The sequence below is a fragment of the Suncus etruscus genome, chromosome 11 (assembly GCF_024139225.1).
Source record: "Suncus etruscus isolate mSunEtr1 chromosome 11, mSunEtr1.pri.cur, whole genome shotgun sequence".
Lineage (NCBI taxonomy): Eukaryota > Metazoa > Chordata > Mammalia > Eulipotyphla > Soricidae > Suncus > Suncus etruscus.
This window is the reverse complement of record NC_064858.1, coordinates 85981055-86001993: the sequence shown is the minus strand read 5'-3', so window position 1 is coordinate 86001993 and position 20939 is coordinate 85981055. Positions and strand designations below refer to the sequence as shown.

Below are 20939 nucleotides of genomic sequence, written 5' to 3'. Positions count from 1 at the left end.
GAAATCTTAACAATTTCCCCAGAAAAAGTGCAAAAAGTTTTTCCCTTTAAGATACTGGGAACCTGCCAGACTTTGGATAAGGTAAATTCTCTTAAGCCACAACTCTCCATACAGAAGAAATACCTACTTCCAGGATTACAAAGGCTTTTGGGTGAAATTAATTGGGTAAGGACCTGGATACCCTTTACAACCAGTCAATTGACCCCTCTGTTTTTCCTCCTGTGAGATCCAGACCCTGCAGATATTATTTTTTAAATTAATTTATTTAAAGAAAATGCATTACACATTTGACATAACTGATAATAATACATTTTTAGGAACACCAAAAGCATGATTTCTTTTGTAAAAATATAGAAAATTGAAAGAAAACTAAAAAGATGTAAGAGAAAGGAAAGAATATTTTTGAAAATTATTGACTCAATGAATTCATTGAAGCACCAGCAGAAAGCTCTTCTTCTTCTTCTTCTTCTTCTTCTTCTTCTTCTTCTTCTTCTTCTTCTTCTTCTCCTCCTCCTCTTCTCCTCCTCTTCCTCCTCCTCTTCTTCTTTTTTAAAAAAGGATAAAAGTTAAAAAATATGTAATAATGGTGTCAGAGTGGCAATTGTTGTTGTTTGCATAGGCTCAGCAAAATATGGGTAAAATGTAGAGAAAAAAAAGCCTTGGTTTAAATACAAGGAGACCTTATTCCTGAAGTCTTCTGGCATAAGACTGACTCTGGGTTCCAGGCATACTAGGCTGTCCATCCCTTGAGTCATTTTCTGTGGTCATGGTGAAAATTTTTTCACACATTATTTGTTGTTGGTGTCTGGTGAGACCCTGTAGATATTATTAAGCTTGATATTTCCCAACAAAAGCTCTGGCTTGAGTACAAGATAAACTTGATAAGGCCACTTAATTCGGTATGACTCCACCCTCCCTTCAATTTATGGGTGATAGCCAGTCAATAGACCTTTGTGGCTGCCGCGGTGCAAGAAGGGATGCCTCTCCAGTGGACACATCTCCTTAAGAGGCTGACCCCTCCCCTCACCCCTCCACTTTACTCAAACCAGAAACAACTGGCAGACTTGATACAAAAGGGAAGGGAAACAGCTCTTAGACATTATGGAAAAGAACCTGATCAGATTGTAGTTTTCTACAGATTAAGTGATTTGGAGTGGCTCAAGAGAAATAATTCCCTGGTTGTGTTGGCTTTGGAAGGGTATTTGGGAAACATAAATTGCCATTTTATGGCTTGGACCAAGTAAATGGGCCACCTCCTTTGGTCAGCTAGAAAGAAAGACCCCATCCCTTTTCTCATCTACCCCAATACCAGAGGGAATAAATGTGTTTAGTGATGGAGGCAAAAAAGGGGCATCTTATAATATTTAAGGAAAATGTTGTGCATTTTAAAAATAAACGTGTGGGTTTTGCTCAGTTTAAAAAAATTATTTGCTGATGGGAATGTTGTACTGGTGAAGAGGGGTATTCTTTACATGACTGAAACCCAACCACAATTATGTTTGTAATCAAGGTATTTAAATAAAAATTTAATAAAAAATCAAAATAAATTATTTGCAGTCACCATGTATCTTACTCTTGTTGAGTCACCTATGAATTTGTTCTCGGATTCTTTCTATGTTACCAACCTTTTACCTGGTTTGCCTTTTTCATACATTCTGCTGAATAATAACCCTATCACCCCCCTCCTTAATAATTCAAGCTAGAGCAGAATTGCAGGGGCAAGAGTCTCTTGATTGTTCACCATTAAAGGGGACATCAAGACTTGTCAGGCTTCCTTTTAGAAAGCAATGCCTTTACAGACCAGGTGGCTTCCTGGGCAGTACAAGAGGAACCAGGAGGCCTTAAAAGGGCTCAAAATCTACCTAACCTAACACATCTAAATTGGAGGGGATTGCATGCTAAATACTCCTTTATGCCTATAAAGAAACTTAAGAAAATTGTTAGAACTTGTAAATTATGCCTGCCTTTTCTTCAGAAACCACCTTTGCAAACTACTGGGGTTAACCCCAGGGGCCTTAAGCCTGAGGTATTGTGGAAAACTAAATGACAAAATCAAACATTAAAAAATCAGCTTTAAGAAAGGTGGAGGGGGGAACCAGTCTACACCAGCAGTTAGGTATGGCTCTTTTCACACTAAATATTTTAAATTTTTTAAAAAATGATGGGCTCTTGCCATTCCACAAACATTGGGCAAGTCTCACACCCAAACCAGAGGTCCTGGTGCAATGGAAGGACCCTATGATAGGTGCCCAGAGAGGGCCTGATCCCTGACTAACAGTAGGGAGAGGTTTTGGATGTGTGTTTCTTGCCAATGAGCACAATATGAGTCCCAGGTAGATCTCTCAAATATGCATTAATCTCTTGTCCCAGGAAGCTGGAAAGCAGCCCTGAGGAGTACAGTTTGTGTTTTATTCCAGAATGCTGCTATTAATCCTGATCCTGCTTGGATCAGAAATTCTAGATGTTGCCATCCCATCTAAAGAACACCCCCCCTCCCCCCCGGCTGGCTGGAACTGCGATGAAAGCTGCCACCTTATGGACTGAGCATATTGCCCTCCAGAATCTCTGTGGAGCCATTGACAAAGATCTAAGAAAAGTAGAAGCCTCTCGTCCTATATAAAAGATTCCCTGCAGGCTCTAAGACTCTCTTTTTTATATTTTATTTAAACACCTTTATAACATACATGTTTGTATTTGGGTTTCAGTCATGTAAAGAACACCACCCATCACCAGTGCAACATTCCCATCACCAATGTCCCAAATCTCCCTCCTCCCCACCCGACCCCCGCCTGTGCTCTAGACAGGCTTTCTATTTCCCTCATACATTTTCATTATTAGGATAGTTCAAAATGTAGTTATTTCTCTAACTAAACTCATCCCTGTTTGTGGTGAGCTTCATGAGATGAGCTGTAACTTCCAGCCCCTCTCTCTTTTGTGTCTAAAAATTATTATTGCAAGAATGTCTTTCATTTTTCTTAAAACCCATAGATGAGTGAGACCATTCTGCATTTTTTCTCTCTCTTTCTGATTTATTTCACTCAGCATAATAGATTCCATATACATCCCTGTATAGGAAAATTTTATGACTTCATCTCTCCTGACAGCTTCATAATATTCTATTGTGTATATGTACCATAGTTTCTTTAGCCATTCGTCTGTTGAAGGGCATCTTGGTTGTTTCCAGAGTCTTGCTATGGTACATAGTGCTGCAATGAATATAGGTGTAAGGGAGGGATTTTTGTATTGTATTTTTGTGTTCCTACGGTATATTTCTAGGTGTGGTCTAAGACTCTCTTAACAAACCCTGAGACTCTGGGAATCTGAGATGGGTTGGAAAAAAGACAAAGGGAACGGGAGGAGAGAAGAACTTGGTTTCATAATTGGCTTGATTTATTTCCTTGGCTTACTACCTTGTCATCTGCACTAGGAGGGCCTTAAGTATTGCTCATGCTTTTCCTTACCCTTGACCCTAGTATTATTAATAGATTAGAAAGTATGATTTAAACTAGGTTTGGTGCAGTTGTCATGCTCTCGCATGCCATTGAGGAGTTGACTGATAAAAAAGACCATGAGCTGGATTGGGTGAGAGTGGCTATGGAAGAGATTCACAAGAAAGATGACATCTGCTTGACCCTGGGCTTAACTGGCAGTCAATGATGAATAAACTCCTTGGTGAAGGACAACCTAAGACAGACACAGGTCTGGGACCCATAGACATGGGGCAGCCAAAGATGGGAAAGACTCCTAGATAGGGGCAACCTAAGACAGGCACCAGTCCCTTTAGCCTCCTATACAACAAATAGGGGATGTTATACCCTCAGCTTTACAGCCCCAGTTCTCACCCCTGCAAAGCAAAGAGATGTGATGCCAGTCTTGCACCTCCTGCCCCCACCCTTGCTCAATAAGAGAATGTGCTCTGATAAAACTTGATAAATCAGGATAAGGGAAAGGTACAAGTTGTGTATCTGGTCTGACTTTTCTTTTTTTAAAACAGGATTAGCCAATGGCACCAACCCTTAGAAAAACAAGAGCACGCTGCAAGTCCAGCTGACATTGTCCTTTTATGAAATGATCCCTTTTGGCCAGCTTTGGCAACCTGTACTCCATATAAACCCCTGTTTCTTTCAATAAAGTTGGGACTACTCTGACAAAATCTTCTCTCACACCACAGCCAAGGAACTTTCCATCCTTCCAATCTCTTTTAGGAGCAGCATTGCTGGAGAGGCTTATGAGCCCCCTGAGTTCCTGATCCTCCTTTGATGGCTGAGTTGGTGTAGGGACTCTCGAGTGTAGCTGACATCACTTGAGACTCAATAGAGGCCCATTCCTCCTGGATCCAGAATAGGGATCTTGGGCAGGGAAATGTGATGGATCAGAGCAGGGACTGAAATATGTCAATAGAGAGTCCAAGGGATAACACTGGGAAGGTGTATTCACCCCTTGTTCTGCTGCCCTGAACCTTTCTGAGGAGCCTGCTATCTCAAATCTTACCCTGTGCAAAAGCCATGCCTTGTACCTGAAGATAGGACTAGAGATTTTTGGGCGCTCTTCAGTTTGTGTGGACTGCATCTCTATGTACACAAAGACTCTTGCACAGTTAACTCACACATGCACTTTCTACTACTCCTGTCTTTCTCTGTTGGCTTCTTCAGAGGAGCTTGCCTATTGAGAAAGAAAAGCAAAGATGGGGACAATATGTGCTTCCAGATTGTTTCCAGTTGTTGTACCAGAGCATATCTGCTATTAATACATAGTTTCAACAGAGGCCAGTAGCTTCAAATCCAGCAGGCACCTGGCTCACCATTTACAGTTAAAGTCGGCTCAGGCAATGGTATAATGATAATATCTGTCAGCACTCCACAGAGACTTACAGAGACCTCCCTTGACACCTCAGAGCTGTCTCAGAAGTCCCGAGAGATCCCAGGTGAGTGAACCCTCTGTGTTTACTTCTGTGGGAGAAGGTTTGCAGCATTGAGCACTATGTTTGCAGAACCCTCTCCCCTTTCTACCCACTCTGCCCCCACAACTTTCTTCCTTGAGAGCATAGAGATGTGCGGATAGAGAGGAGATGTCTTGTATAGATGATTCACTCCTGGGATGGTTCCTGCCTCATGCCAGCATGGTTGTGTTTCCTTTCAGAACCTGTCCTTCCTCAGCTGATCCCACCCCAGGGACAGATGTCTGAGGGTCGAGGGTCAAGTTCTAGTCTATTCTTAGAGACCTGAGGATACAGCCCTTTCCTCCTTTCCTTCACCTGATACGAACTTAAATCACTTCCCTTTGGGATATAGCTCTCCCTTTTTTGGTGAAGTTTAAAAATCCCATCACTGCTTCTTACTTTCCTTCAAATGCTGACAGTGACACCTTTCTTTCAGGGGCATTGTGTGCTGAGTCAGATGGAAAATCCATATGCATGGGGAGCCTCCTTCAGTGCCACACAGTAATAGTAGTTTGACTGCATGTATTTGTTCAATGTTAGACTCTTAATTGTAATAGAGTCTTTGTTCCCTATGATGAGGAAAAAGCTGAGAATTTTCTCAACATCAGAACTGGAAATAGGCTTTAATATATATGTGCTTATATGGAGTTTCAGTTGTAGAGAAGAGATAAAGTGAGAGGATCTGAGGGTTTTGAAATAGCCTCAGAATTCTTGTGAAAATAGCTTGCACTATTGAGAAATGGTCTCATAGAGGGTCCAGAGAGATAATACAGTGAGTAAGAATCTTGCCCTGCATTAGTAAATACAGGCTCAATCCCTGGTACAACATATGATCTCAATTGCAGAGCCAGGAGTCAATCTGAGCACTGCCAGGTATGCCCCCAAACAAAAACTAAAATAAAAGAAATAACCTCATATAGCATAGAGGGGTATCCCAGAATATACTAAAGTGAGAAGCACTTGCTGGAGAATCTGCAGTGTGGCCCAAGGAAAACACCTTCATGTTTATCTTAGTTTTTCCTGTACATAGGCTTGACTTGGTCTCAACTGGTCTGTCTATCTGTCTCTACACATCATGTGGTTGTACCTGGTGGCCCTGGTGGGCATGTACCACCTTGTGCGCTGGTACCGGGAGAGGCAGGTTGTCGACCAGCTGCAGGACAAGTATGTCTTCATCACGGGCTGTGACACAGGCTTCGGGAACCTGCTGGCCAAGCAGCTGGATATGAAGGGCTTTAGGGTGCTGGCTGCGTGCCTGACTGAGAATGGGGCCGAGACACTGAAGACACAGACTTCAGAGAGGCTGGACACAGTGATCCTGGATGTCACCAAGTCAGAGAGCATTGCTGCTGCCACTCAGTGGGTGAAGGAACACACAGGTGACAGAGGTACGCTGAGCCGTTCATGTTTATTTCTATGTCTGAAGAGGAGACCCCAAGTATTCTCTGTGAATAACATCCTGGGACTTTTAGAACTGATTCCCATGAATTTTTCTTAGACAAGAGCTCTCAAAATGAGTCTTTCTTCCTTGTGCTGTCCCCCAATCCTTGTGTTTTGGGTGCTGGGAAGACTTTTTCATCATGAGCTGTGTTGTTCTCAAGCTCTTGCCTATATGTGTCTTCTCTCAAAAGGGGTTCTACTTTCTTTATGATGATATTTGGGTTTCTCAGGGTGCTTCTGAGGGGATATAGGACAGAGATCCGACTTGGAGGTTTTTGCATGTAGAGCTGGGGTCAGTGCTGGGACTTGAACTGCATTTTTTTATTTTTTTACTTTCTTACTTTCAACTGACTTTTTTAAGACTTCTGCAATTTTGGGAGTAATTCTAAACCCTCCCAAAATTGTGTTTTTGTTTTTTGTTTTCTTTTTTTGTTTGTTTGTTTTTGGGCTCAGCGGTTACTCCTGGCTATGCGCTCAGAAATTGCTCCTGGCTTGAGGGACCATATGGGATGCCGGGGGATCAAACTTCAGTTCGTCTTAGGCTAGAATGAACAAGGCAGATATCTTACTCCCTATGCCAGCTCAGGTCCCCAATCGTGTTTCTTAATTCATTGAGTTTATCTTCCTCTTTTTCTTTGCCTTATCTCATTCTCACTTTAATGGATAGTTTCTTTGCTGGGACTATGCAAACACTGGGGAATTTAGAAGAATATTTATAATGCTGCAGCCCCTGCATTAGGGTGTGAGAGATTCAAAAGTCAGGCCCACAATTCCTCCAGCATTTGACAATTATCTGACAAACATTTGACAAGCATTTGAGTTGCTTGTCTTGCAGGTGGCATATTGGTTTTTATTTTGCTCATTTTCATGCAACCTCTTCATGTCTTGGGGAATGGTCTGGTGATTACAGCAGTGACCTCCATCTAAGACATACCACACTCTTGCTCTCCCATTCTTTGTGTCCAGGTCTCTGGGGCCTGGTGAACAATGCTGGCATCTCAGGGCTCATGGCTCCCAATGAGTGGCTGACCAGACAGGATTTCATGGAGGTACTGGATGTGAACCTGCTAGGGGTGATTGACGTAACTCTGAGTCTGCTACCCCTGCTGAGGAAAGCCCAGGGCCGGGTGGTCAATGTTTCCAGCATTGTTGGTCGTATTCCCCTGGTTGCTGGTGGCTACTGCATCTCCAAGTTTGGTGTGGAGGCCTTCTCAGATTCCCTCAGGTAAGGGCCAAAGGAGATGTTCCCATGGGGCTCCTGCAGCTGTGCATCTAAGGACCCTTTTCTGGGAATAGTTGTCATTCCATCACCCACTTTCAGGCTATTTCTTCTTGATATCTCTGAATTCTTAGCACCACTTTCATAGGAAGTATCTTTCTATATTCTGGTCATAGGGATAGAACACAGGCCTGTAGACTCTAATTCCACATCGCTTCTCTGAAGGAGGCCTCAAACCACAGGGTCTGGAGAGAACTGGAAATGGAAATGGAACAATTTGACTCTGAGTCCCAGGTCATCAGCCTCCTAATATTCAGACTCAGGAAAATTTTTGTTTGTTTGTTTGTTTTTGGGCCACACCCGGTGACACTCAGGGGTTACTCCTCGCTATGCGCTTAGAAATCACTTCTGGCTTGGGGGATCATATGGGATGCCAGGGATTGAACCAGGTCTGTACTGGGTCAGCTGCATACAAGGTAAACACCCTACTACTGTGCTATCACACCAGCCCGAGACTCAGGAAAATTTTAGACAGCTTTGGGCCTTTGATTGTAGATGGATATTTGTAGGAACTTTTTAAAGTACGACTAAGTATATGAAAAAGGATATATTTATTTATTTTTAACTGTTTTGTTTCCTTTATTGTTTCACACCACACTGATATTCTGGGGTCACTTCTGGCTCTGCACTCAAGAATAATACACAGGGTGGGATCAGGGAACCAAATGGGATATTGGGAATAAAATCCCAACTGGCTTCTTGTAAGACAAGCACCTTATGCACAATAGTATCTCTCAGGCCACTAAATATGTTTTTTTTAAAGGATTGTTTCATGGCACAGAACATAGGTGACCAGAGATTGATTAGAGCAGAAGGGAGGGACGATTGGAAAGATGAATTTGGAGGACCAGTGATGGTATAGATAGGGGTCAAAGTAGCAGGAGATAACATCAAGTATGTTGCATTTAGAAGCACTTAGACATAATGTGTTTGTATACATTAGATATTTGGAGAAATGTTCAAGCTTTTTTTAGAGACTTTATCAGCACTATTCAGGCTTTCAAATTTATCCTGTATCAGTCCTTTATCAAGTAATTGGCTTATGTAACTTGCATTCTTTGTGTGTGCTTTGTTTCCTAAGATATCTAAGTTTACTTTTTATTTTCAGGAGGGAGCTCTCTTTCTTTGGAGGGAAGGTGGCTATAATTGAGCCTGGTTTCTTCAAAACTTCTATGAGCAATACTGAGAAGCTTGGTCAGAATTTCAAAAATGCATGGGATCAGGCCAGCCCAGAAGTCAAAAGCACCTACGGGAAAAATTTCCTGAAATCCGGTGAGTGAGGTCTGGAATAGAGAGAGGGAAAGAAAACCATTATAAGAATTTGGGTCCATTCTTTGTGCTACGATATTTTTTTGGTTTTGGGTCACACTTGATGGTGCTCAGGGGTTATTCTTTGCTCTGCTCTCAGAAATCGCTCCAGGAAAGCTCAGGGAACCATATGAGATGCCAGGAATCAAACCTGGGTCGGCCTACGTGCAAGGCAAAAGCTCTACTGCTTGGCTATCACTCTGCACCCCCTGTGCTACCATAGTCTAAGTCCACGTTCAGGTTGCATTAACCACAACATATTATTCCTAATTACACATGGCTACAGTAAGCAAAAAAAAAAATTCAGGCTGTTTATTTTTCTACCAGTGTTTCAGCAGAGTCCATCATTAATGGGGAGATCTGGAGCTAGAGATGGAGACCAACCTTGACTCATAGCAACCTTTCCTAGGGAGCTATATTTGTGGACACCTACTGTGTGAAATATTCTTTGAAATGGAGCCACTATGGGTCTCATGTGAAGAGTGTTGCTTGGATAAACTTTAGCAAACACTCAGATAAAATTTATAAACATCACTCGAGCACATATTAAGAATAACTTTATAATTATCATCATATTTTGAAATTATTTTATTAAATATGTAAATTTATAAAATATATTATTAAAATAGTATATTCTTGTTACTGTATTTTCTTGAAATTTAATTACCTTTTTGAAAATTGTATAATATTTTCTAGTAAGTGATTCAATGGGAAGAAAGAGTCTGTTTCATTAAGTTTTTCTTTCTCAACAGTTATAAAAATACTTCAAATCTTACAACCAATGATGTCTGAGGATCTGTCTTTAGTGGTAGGCTGCATGGAGCATGCTCTGACCTCCTGTCATCCTCGGACCCGGTATTCAGCTGGTTGGGAAGCTAAACTGATTCTCCTCCCCTTGAGCTACATGCCCACCTTTCTGGTGGATGCCATCCTCAGCTGGAACATGTTAAAGCCTGCCAAGGCCCTGTGAAGCCTAGATGGACATCATTGTGTGGGGTTGTACATTAAGTGAGTTAAGGGAAGTAAACAGGAAAGGTGGGAGCTACATGTACATTGGAGAAGAATGTATATCCAGGTTTCTGGGGATGGAGTGTCCTATATATATCTACTAGTCCTCTTTCTTTCTTTTCTCTTTTTGGGGCTAGTATATATTTGTTGGGTTTCAGTCTGGTGGACCTATCAAGTGTTGACAGGGCCGTGTTGAGGTCTCCCACAATTGTTGTGTTATTATTGATATCTTCTTTCAAATTGGTCAATAATTGTATTAAATAATTTGCTGGTCTTTCATTGGGTGCATATATGTTTAGTAGTGTGATTCTTCCTGTTGCACATATCCCTTGAATAGTATGAAGTGTCCATCTTTGTCCCTTACAACTTTTCTGAGTCTAAAGTTAATGATATTAATATGGCCATCCCATCTTTTTTAAGTGTGTTGTTTGCTTGGATGATTTTCATCCAGCCTTTGGTTTTGAGTCTATGTTTGTTCTGACTATTCAGGTATGTTTCTTGTAGGCAGCAGAAGGTTGGGTTCATCTTTTGGATCTATTTCGCCACTCTGTCTCTTAATTGGTGTATTTAGTTCATTGACATTGAAGGAGATGATTGTCATAGGATTTAATGTCATCTTTGTGTATAAGTTTGGTGTGTTTGTTGGTTTGTCTTGTCTTAAAGTAGACCTTCTGTTTTTCCTTTAAGGCTGGTTTTGCATCTCTGAAGTTTCAGAGCAGTTGCTTATCCGTGAAGCTCTGTATCCTTCCTTCAAACCTGAATGTGAGTCGGGCTGGGTGCAACATTCTAGGTGAAGCCTCCATTTCATTCAGTCTTGTCACAATATCCCACCATTGTCTTCTGGCCTTGAGGGTTTCTTGTGACATGTCTGCTGTTAGTCTTAAGGATGCTCCTTTGAATGTAATTTTCCTTTTTTGATCTTGCTGCTTTCAGTATTCTATCTCTATCTTTGGGATTCGTCATTGTAACAAGGATGTGTCTTGGGGTGTTTTTCTTTGGGTCTCTTCGAACTGGTACTCTTCAGGCATGCAGGATTTGATTGCATGCAATCTTTAGCTCTGGGAGTTTCTCTGTGATGATGTCTTTGACTGTTGATTTTTCCTGGGGATCTCCTTCCTCTGGGACTCCATGATTTTTATGTTTTCTTCTGTTGAGTTTATCAAAGACTTCTATTTTCATCTGTTCACATTCTTTGAGTACTTTTCCCATTGTCTGATTGTTTGCCTTAAGGTTCTTTTCCAATCTATTATGCTGTATGGATTTGTTCTGCATTTAATCTTCCAGTTCACTGATTCTGTCCTCAGCTGCTTTTACCATGTTGGAGAGGCTTTCCATTGAGTTTTTCAGTTGAGCTACTGTGTTTTTCAGATCTGTTATTTCTGATTTCTGTCTTTGTGTTCTGTTCAGCTAGAGCTATGTTTTCTTTGATTTTCATGAGGATCTTTCATATTTCTATTCTAAACTTCTTATCTGAGAGGTTAATTAGTTGGTTGGTATTTTTTGGGTCATTAGAGCTATCATCTTTATTCTCTGTGCATGGTGTTTGCCTGTGAGGTTTTCCTAATGTCACGCTTGTAGTGTGATTTTTTTCTGCATGTTGTGGTGGGGTTCATTAGTTAGAAAGAGCACATGGCCATGAAGCGGAGCAGCCATGCTGTTCTGGGGCCTCCAGGAAAGAGTTTTATTTGGGGCCTTTCCTAGCCCTCTGAGGAGAGCTTCAGGAGATCAGAGAAGAGAAACACGCAAAGCCAACAGGTTCCCTCAGCTTCTCCCTGTCAGCAATCACACAGCAGGGCGGACTTCTCCACAGACAAAAGAGTGCGCTCTCTGCCTGTGTACCTGATTGCCTGTTTTCACTCTGTCTTTCTTGGCCTTTCTGCCTGAGTGGCTCCAGGAGGCAGTTTTTTTTTGGGGGGGGGATGCTCTTCCTAGCCCTCAGAGGAGAACTTCAGGAGATCAGAGAAGAGAAATAAGCAAAGCCAACAGGACCCCTCAGCTTCTCCCAGTCAGCAATCACACAGCAGGGCTGACTTCTCCACAGACAAAGGCAAGTAGTAACATTTCTTACCTCATAATACATAATTAAAGGTACTATATATATTCTGAAAAAATAAGCTCACTTTAGTAAGAATTATATATCTTGTTTACTTTCTCACTACAAAACATGAATTAAATAATTTAAAATGATCTTAGGTGGAAGTTAAAATATTCAATTATAAGAATATTAATATGAGCACTATGATTTGTAGTATATTTAATTTTCTTCTCTCCTTTATATTTTATTGTTTTCTGTAGTTTTGCAGAGCAAGTATAAAACAATCTATTTTTCTTTAGAAATTTGATATAGACTCTCGAATATGATTGAAAAACTTAAATTAATACTTGAATATTTTAGTTCCATCATTTTATACCAGATGTGTATTTAGTTAAGATTAAGATAAAATATTTTGCTTTTTCTATGTCCATAAGTGAAAGGCCATGAGACACACACAATTGAGTTATTAGTAAAAGATGTGTAGAGTGCACATGGCTCCATTCTTTCTTCCAGGATAATTTTGGCAGTGAACAATTATACAATCACAGAAAGAAATTATGCATATAATGCCATATTTCTTTTTTTTAAATAAGAAAGTATTACCATTCTAAACTCAAACACATTCAATGCTTAGTATAGTACATCAAAGGTATATCTTTCTCTTTAAGTTCTCTGAAAACATTATAACATAATGACAGGATACACACAAAATTAAATATATCAGCATGATGCAACTATCCAGTACTGTAAGTTCTCTGAAAACATTATAACATAATGACAGGATACATACAAAATTAAATATATCAGCATGATGCAACTATCCAGTACTGCATACAGTGCATTATTTATAAGACACCACAAGGACACAATTCTTATAAATTAACATGGATTATTGTTCTCAGGTTTGTGCTATTTATACCTGTTAGTGATAGTGACCATCAACTTTTTTTAAGGTTTGGAGTCAAAGGAGCACTGTAAAAACAATGTTACTGTGGCAATTATCGTTTGCATGGGCCCACCAAAGTATGGGAGTCATGGAAAGAAAAAACTTTGGCCTAAGTACAAGGAGACCCTACCACTGAAGTTTCCTGACAGAAGACCATTTCTAGGCTCCAGGCAAACTAGTTTGTCCAATCCCGGTCATTGTCTGCAGTGCCCATACAGTTATATCTTTCACAGTCTCTGTTGTTGATCTCACACCTCTGCATTAAAGGTCCTGGAATCTGTACATCCCACATTGAAGTCAGGATGGTGGTGGAGCGGCCTCTAATTTTATCTCACAATTAACGAGCAATGCAGAAAGCCCTATCCAGTACGCAAGTCATTGTTGTTTAAATCTTTTCATCTTTAAGGGAAGACTCTTTTGAGTAAATCAATGTCAGAGCAGCAGTAGGGTAGATCCCTGGTAGAGGATTGCTTCCAGGTGGTGTCATAAACAATGTTGAATATTTTATAGATGGCTTTCCTGGTTCAGGGGTGACTGGAAAATGCCCAAACTTTTGAGGCCTGTGCCAGGTTATCATGTCAATGTTCAGGGTTTGTAAGGTTCCATTGCACCACAAGATTAGTGTGTTCCCATCTCTATTAGATAAGAACTTATCTATAGATAAGAACTTGTTTGTATGTATAGTATTTTCCATTTTAATGTGCCCATGAAAACAAGGAATAATGCCACCTGGCATTATCAGCACATAAAGGGGCTGCAAGAATAAGTCCAACAATCCCCGTGACCTGGTTCAAACATAAGCATTAAACTGAGGGACTCTTTCACCAAAATTTCTTATTGAACAGTTCCCAGCAAGATTGGTGCCTATGGAGATGCTAGAACAAGTCCAATAATCTAATTGATTTGGTTCTTATATATACATTAAATGGAGGGACACTTCTACAAACTTTCTTATTTAACAATGAGCCAGGTCTTTAAGACAATGTTCAGGGTGTAAGGTCCTACTGCATTACAAGATTTGTGTGTTACCATCTGTATAAGATAAGAATGTGTTTGAATATAATTTCCCATTTTAATGTGCCTATGCAAAGGAAGAACAGTATCACATGGCGAAATTGGTGCCAATGGGAATATTAGAACAAGTCCAACAATCGAATTGACTTGGCTCTTATATAAACTTTAAATGGAGGGACACTTCTACTAACTTCCTTATTTAACAAATAACAAAGGGATAAAAAGTGGGGAAAATAAACAATCTAACTTAAGACAATAGTCACCGTATGTGGGAACTAATCAGAAACCTAGTATGGTAGCAAACACAGTTACACAGTGAAGAAAGGAAGAGGCCAAGAAGCCGCTGAGAGTGAACAAGTAGAAAAAGAGTACTGGCCTCTTCCCAGCCTGAGAGTCCATCTCATTTTTATTTTGAATATATATGGTACCCCACACAAAGTGGTCTCCTCCCAGCCTGAGAGTCCATCCTCCCATTTTTATTTTGAATATATATGGTACCCACAGCAGGCCACCTGAGGTGGCACTCAGGCCAAGCCTAGAGTCCAGGGGGGAAATAGGGGAACTGCTGGAGGCCTGCCAAGCCTCCCAGCACCACCCCCCAAGCTAGGGAGAATGCCATCCGGCATGAGGCATCCCCTAACCCTAATACCTGGGAAGAGCTGGCCTCCAGGATCAAGGCACTGGAAGCCAGCTATCTGCCAGGCCCCTCCCTTTGCTCCTCCTCCCTAGAGTAGGGAAGGGGGGGGAAGCCTGGGGACCCCTAATAGAGTCCACTTGGAACCCATAGCAGGTCACCTGAGGTGGCACTCAGGCCAAGCCTAGAGTTCAGGGGAGAAATAGGGGAATGGCTGGAGGCCTGCCAAGCCTCCCAGCACCCCCCAAGCTAGGGAGAATGCCATCCAGCATGGGGTGTCCCCTCGCCCCAATACCTGGGAAGAGCTGGCCTCCAGGATCAAGGCACCAGAAGCCAGCTATCTGCCCGGCCCCTCCCTTTGCTCCTCCTCCCTAGAGTAGGGAAGGGGGGAAGCCTGGGGACCCCTAATAGAGTCCACCTGGAACCCACAGCAGGTCACCTGAGGTGGAAGATATTATGCCATATTTCTTCAGCAAGTCAAACTAGCATTTATTGCTAAAGAGAGTAGGAAGAGGTGGCAAATACACAAGAAGGAAAGTGGAAGTAGTCTACCAAATATTTTGGACAGTGTTTTGCTTTAAACACTAGCATCAAGGAATGAATTTTCTTCTGTAGGGGGACAGGCTTTATCTGGAGAGACCTGTTTATGATCCCTTATCCTGTCATGGGAGACTTTATGGCCACAGTCCCAGAGAACTTTATTTGGCGGTTCCATGCCTGAGGGGATATTCCAATTGCTTCCACTGGAGGAGAGGAATTGAGAGGCACAGCAGCTAAACGGAGAGCTGAACGGAGAGCCAGAAATGAAGGCTATGCAGGAAAATAAAGTTCCCTTGGCAATAGTTTTATCCTATTGGTCATTTTGTGAGGGTGTGGCTGACTAAGAGGCCTTGTATATGAAACAATTATGCAACAGAAAACATATTATAAAAGCTAAAAAGCTGTGTGAATTTTTATTCTACTCTTATTTTATGCTTCTTTTTTTGCCCTGTTCCACAGGGCCAAAAGCATTTCTTTATGCTAAACATTATCAGAGCACCTACATCATCTGGAACTGCTTTACACTTAAAACACCCTTAGGTCCAAGGGCAGGCATTCCAGCCTGTGGGTCTTCATCCTAGGGTAGGGTTCTAAAGCTACAGGCCTGAAAATAACTTAATCTTTATCTCTAAATCCAGTTACTTGCTTGCTATGGCCACCCTGCCCAATAATTTGTTTATTTCACTGGTAACTGTTTGCGCCTGTCAAGATTGACCTTTGGTAATTAGAATACTTAAGCAAACTCAAGCAGAATCCAAAGCCTAGTTAGTTCTCACATAAAAACAAAAAATTATTACATTATTCAAAGGAAAAACTTAATCATGGGTATAAGTAATAATATTTTTAAAATATTATTTTTAAAATATTAATTACATAAAGATGACCATAATAATACCATTTATATTATATTTGATAGTTGATTATTACTTATCATTGGATAATAACAACTAGTAATTACATACTGGTTAATATTAATATTATCATTTATTATGCATCAGACATAATAAAAAGTATTATGTCCTGAAATAAATAAGCTCGCTAAAATAAGAGTTATATACCTTGTCTTCTATCTCACTACCCAAACCTAAATTTATTAAATTAAAGTGGTCCTAGATGGATGATAAAATATTTATTCATGATAATACTAATAGTAGGAGCACTACTCATAGTAGTAAATTTTCTTCTTTTCTCTCCTTTATTTTTTATTGTTTTCTTTGTTTTGCAGAGCATTGCCTAAAAAAATCTTTTACATTTTTAGGAAATTAATATATGCTAACTGTCAAAGATGATTGAAAATTTTAAATTAATTCTTGAATATTTTAATTTCATCGTTTCACCAGATGTGTAATTAGTCTAAATTAGGCTAAAATAAAATGATTTGCTGTCGCTCCACTCTCATCTTTTGCCTAATAGTAAGACCTGCCCATTTCTGGGAGGGGTCTTTGGGAGGTAACAAAAAGTTTACTCGAGGGGCAGGAAGAAGAGTTGGAGGATTAAGAGAGACAGAAGAAGAAGAAGAAGAAGAAGAAGAAGAAGAAGAAGAAGAAGAAGAAGAAGAAGAAGAAGAAGAAGAAGAAGAAGAAGAAGAAGAAGAAGAAGAAGAAGAAGAAGGAGGAGGAGAAGAAGGAGGAGGAGGAGGAGGAGGAAGAGGAGGAGGAAGAGGAAGAAGAAGAGAAGAAGATGAAGAAGAAGAAAAGAAGAAGAAGAAGAAGGAGGAGGAGGAGGAGGAGGAGGAGGAGAGATGGTTGAAAGAGGTTGAGATGTCAGGGTTGACTATGGACCCAGAGTAAAAGGTTTAAGCTTAGAGACCACATATGTTGGCCAGGGCCTGAATAAAGCTGATGTCTCCTGAAGCCTGACTGCTGTGGATGATTTCCTCTCCGATATCCTGAATCCTCAGACCCACCGGCCAGAGAGAGTTGCAGGTGCATGGTCCGAGGTGGAGGAGAAAGGCCCCTCCATTCATCCCATCTTCATCTAGCTCCATTCAGGGCTGATTTATTACAACTGGCACTCGAATGTTGATTTGAACCCTGGACCAAGACAGCATGGTGAGATTCCTATTCTTGTGTTTGGTTTTGGCTCTTTTCAGATGGAGTGAGCCCAAAACCTTGGGCCACGTGGAGCCATTTTTAAAGATGGAGGCGTTCTCTTCTGGGGACAGAGAGGCCAGTGAAAGAGCGGATGTAAAAGTTTGGATCACCCCATATGAGGCCCAGGACTGCAACTTTGCTACAAAACGTTCTTTTTCCAAAGATCTCAGCCTCCTCAGAGACTGATGGGGAGCCCTGATTGGAAAAGGAAGAGGAAAAAAAAGACTTTATTGAGGGTAGACTGATTTCTGAGTATGACCTTCAGTATGAATTTCGACTGTGGAAACTTTGGACTTTGGACTCAGATGACCTTAATTGCTTAGAACACCCAAAGCCATTCCAAATACTGCCCGGAGGGGCGGAGAGCTGCTGAAGCATCGGTAACAGCTGCAGAGGCAGCGAACATCACCCTCAATGAAAAGCACTGGACTGCTCCCTCCCTGATAAGGGACAAATGGGCTGTGCTTCCGAGGCTGCAGCAGAGGCAGGGGAGTGCCCTTGCTGCGAGAAGTGCAGCGGAAAGCTCCCGATCAAGGCAGAGGTGGCAGGTGGTGCAGCCCACCTGGACCCACCTGCGGGGGGCCTGTAACTCCATGGAAATGAAGCCACTTGGTGAGCGGCTTGGGAGAGCCCACAGACTTTTCACGTCTGGATAATTTGGTGATGGGATAAATTCCACAGTGTATTCACATTTGGACAATTTGGTGGAGGTATAAAAATTAAAAAAGGGAGAAAAACAGCAAAGCCCAACTGGAAATTTGATTTTAAACCACCTGCATCTAACTTTGTTTCAGGTGTATCCCTTGATCTAAGTCATTTTCTTGCTGATTTAAATGTGCTTAATAGTTTTCCACAATTAATGTTCCCAATTGCATAATGTTTTACTGTGTATTTTAATGTAGTAGCCTGTTTTCAAGATGTATTTTTTGTATAAATGTTCTTGTACTTGTGTTTAGGGAAAGGTTAAATAGAAACAAGAAAGTTCCATAGAAAAATGCTTGATTAAATAGCATTAAGAAGAATAGGAACAAGGAAGTTCCAGGACAGTGCTTGGTAAATAAGCATTAAGAAAATTTAAGTTACAGGTCTAGTTTGCAGAAAAGTTATGTTTATGGAAAAGGCTGATATTTTAATTGTACACTTTAAATTTTGTTGCTAAGGGACTATTAGGTTCCCACCTTTGACTAAAGGCGGAAATCGGGAATGCAAAAGCTTATTACCCTTCATTAATATTCAGAGTGGGGGAGATGTCACCTCACCCCCATCTTCTGCCTGATAGTAAGACCTGCTCATTTCTTTTTTTTTTTGTTTGTTTTTTGGGCCACACCCGACAGTGCTCAGGGGTTACTCCTGGCTGTCTGCTCAGAAATAGCTCCTGGCAGGCACGGGGGACCATATGGGACACCGGGATTCGAACCAACCACCTTTGCTCCTGGATCGGCTGCTTGCAAGGCAAACACCGCTGTGCTATCTCTCCGGGCCCAGACCTGCTCATTTCTGGGAGGGGTCTTTGGGAGGTAACAAAAGGTTTACCTGAGGGGCAGGAAGAGGATTTGGAGGATGAAGAGAGATGGAAGAAGCAGCAGGAGGAGAGATGGCTGAAAGAGGTTGAGATGTCAGGGCTGACTATGGATCCAGGGTAAAAGGTTTAAGCTTAGAGGCCACACATGATGGCCAGGGCCTGAATAAAGCTGATGTCTCCTGAAGCCTGACTGCTGTGGATGATTTCCTCGCTGATATCCTGAACCCTCAGACCCACTGGCTGGAGAAAGTTGCAGTTGCATGGTCCCAGGTGGAGGAGAAAGGACCCTCCATCCACCCCACCATCATCCAGCCCCATCCAGGGCTGATTTACTACAATTTGCCTTACCTCTGTGTCCCTAATCGAGAGGCCACGTGACACACACATTTGAGTTATTAGTCAAAGATGTGGACAGTGCACATGGCATCATTCCTTCTTCCAGGATTATTGTGGCAGTGAACAATTATATAATCTCACAAGGAAATTATATGTATTATGTCATATTTAATCTGCAAGTAAAACTAGCTTTCAATGTGAAAGAGTTAGAGTAGCCAGAGTCGGCAGAAACACAAGAAGGAAAGTGGAAGCAATCTGCCAAATATTTGGGAACAGTGTTTTGCTTTAACCAATGTGTGCCTAGCATTGATGCATGAATTTTTTCTGTGGGGGACTGGCCTTTATCTGGAGAGACCTGTTTGTGAACCCTCTACCCTCCCCTTATCCTGTCCTGGGAATCTTTATGGCTGCTGTCCTAGATATCTTTATTTGGTGGTCCCATGCTCGACAGGATATTCAAACTACTGCAACCAAGAGGAATTGAGAGGCATAGCAGTTAAGTTCTAGCTGAACAGAGAGATAGTGCAGCGGTCGCATGTTTGCCTTGCATGCAGCTGACTCAGGACAGACCTCAGTTTGACTCTTGGCATCCCATATTGTCTCCCAAGACAGGAGCAATAGCTGAGGCATAGTCAGGAGTAACCCTAAGCATCACTGGGTTGGCCTGAAAACATAAACAAAAAGAGAGAGAGAGAGAGAGAGAGAGAGAGAGAGAGAGAGAGAGAGAGAGAGAGAGAGAGAGAGAGAGAGAGAGAGAGAGAGAGAGAGAGAGAGACGCAGGAAAATAAAATTTCCTTCACAAGTTTTTCCTGTTGGACATCGTGTGAGAATATGGCTAACCAAGAGGCCTGGCCTCTTAGACAATTATGCTACAGCATATATAAAAACTAAATAGAGGTGTGAATTATTTTTCTACTCTTATTTTATGCTTCTTATTTTGCCCTGTTCCACAGTAAAAGCATCTCTTTATGCTAAACAATTTCAGAGCACATACATCATCTGGACCTGCTTTACACTTATATCACACTTAGGTCCAAGTTCTGGCATTCCAGCCTGAGAGATAGTGGGGTCTTTATCTTAGGATAGGGCATCAATAGCTACAGACCTGGGCATAACTTAATTTTTATCTCTAAATCTAAATACTTGGTTGCCAGGCTCACCCTGCCAAATAATTTGTGTCTTTAACTGGTAACAGTTTTAGCCTGTCAAGATTGGCCTTTGGTGTTCTGACCTGCAGGACACTTTCAACATAGTATTCCTGGGGGGTGGGGGGAGTGTGCAAGTTGAGACAAACAAACACAGAACAAACAGACACAGAGACAGAAAGAAACTGGGAGAAGAGTCTGCTCTTTATTGGAAGAAATTCAGCTTATAAACACTTCTGAAAAGTGAGATTATCTTCCGACTGCAGAATTTTGAACTCAAGTAGGCAGGGCATACAGATTCATTGAGCAGGCAGAAATGCCTAGACAACAGGGGCCATCTCAGGCTGGTAGGAATGTACAGGTAATGGGGACTTTAGATAATGTTAGACTCAGTTTCCTGGGTTCACAATTTTATGTTCTCATTGTCTTTGTACAAAACTTAAATGGTTACATATAAGCTTACTTTTCTAGGCTCCCTGCTTCTTACAAAGCTCCCTACTTTTCACAGTGCTCCCTGCTCTCCTCCCTTATTCTAATAAAAAGCAAGATTAAAAAACTAATTTCCTAACTATAGTTGTGAAGTATATTACTACATAACTATCCTATATCCTAAATAATTTTTAGTCCTATTGAGTTGGTTAGCCATCCTGTTCCCAAGCATTTTACAAGGTCTTACATAGTCTTTGCCAAGTTTTTTGGT

General features: G+C 41.4%; 1 protein-coding gene across 1 annotated transcript; it reads left to right on the top strand.

The window, feature by feature from the left end:
* Positions 1–6014: 6014 nt before the first annotated feature.
* On the top strand, positions 6015–9936 carry LOC126023019 (retinol dehydrogenase 7-like). The gene is made up of 4 exons (XM_049784063.1): positions 6015–6327; positions 7346–7604; positions 8767–8930; positions 9719–9936. The coding sequence occupies exons 1-4, from the start codon at positions 6015–6017 to the stop codon at positions 9934–9936; spliced, it is 954 nt and encodes a 317-aa protein (XP_049640020.1).
* The last annotated feature ends 11003 nt before the right edge of the window (positions 9937–20939 follow it).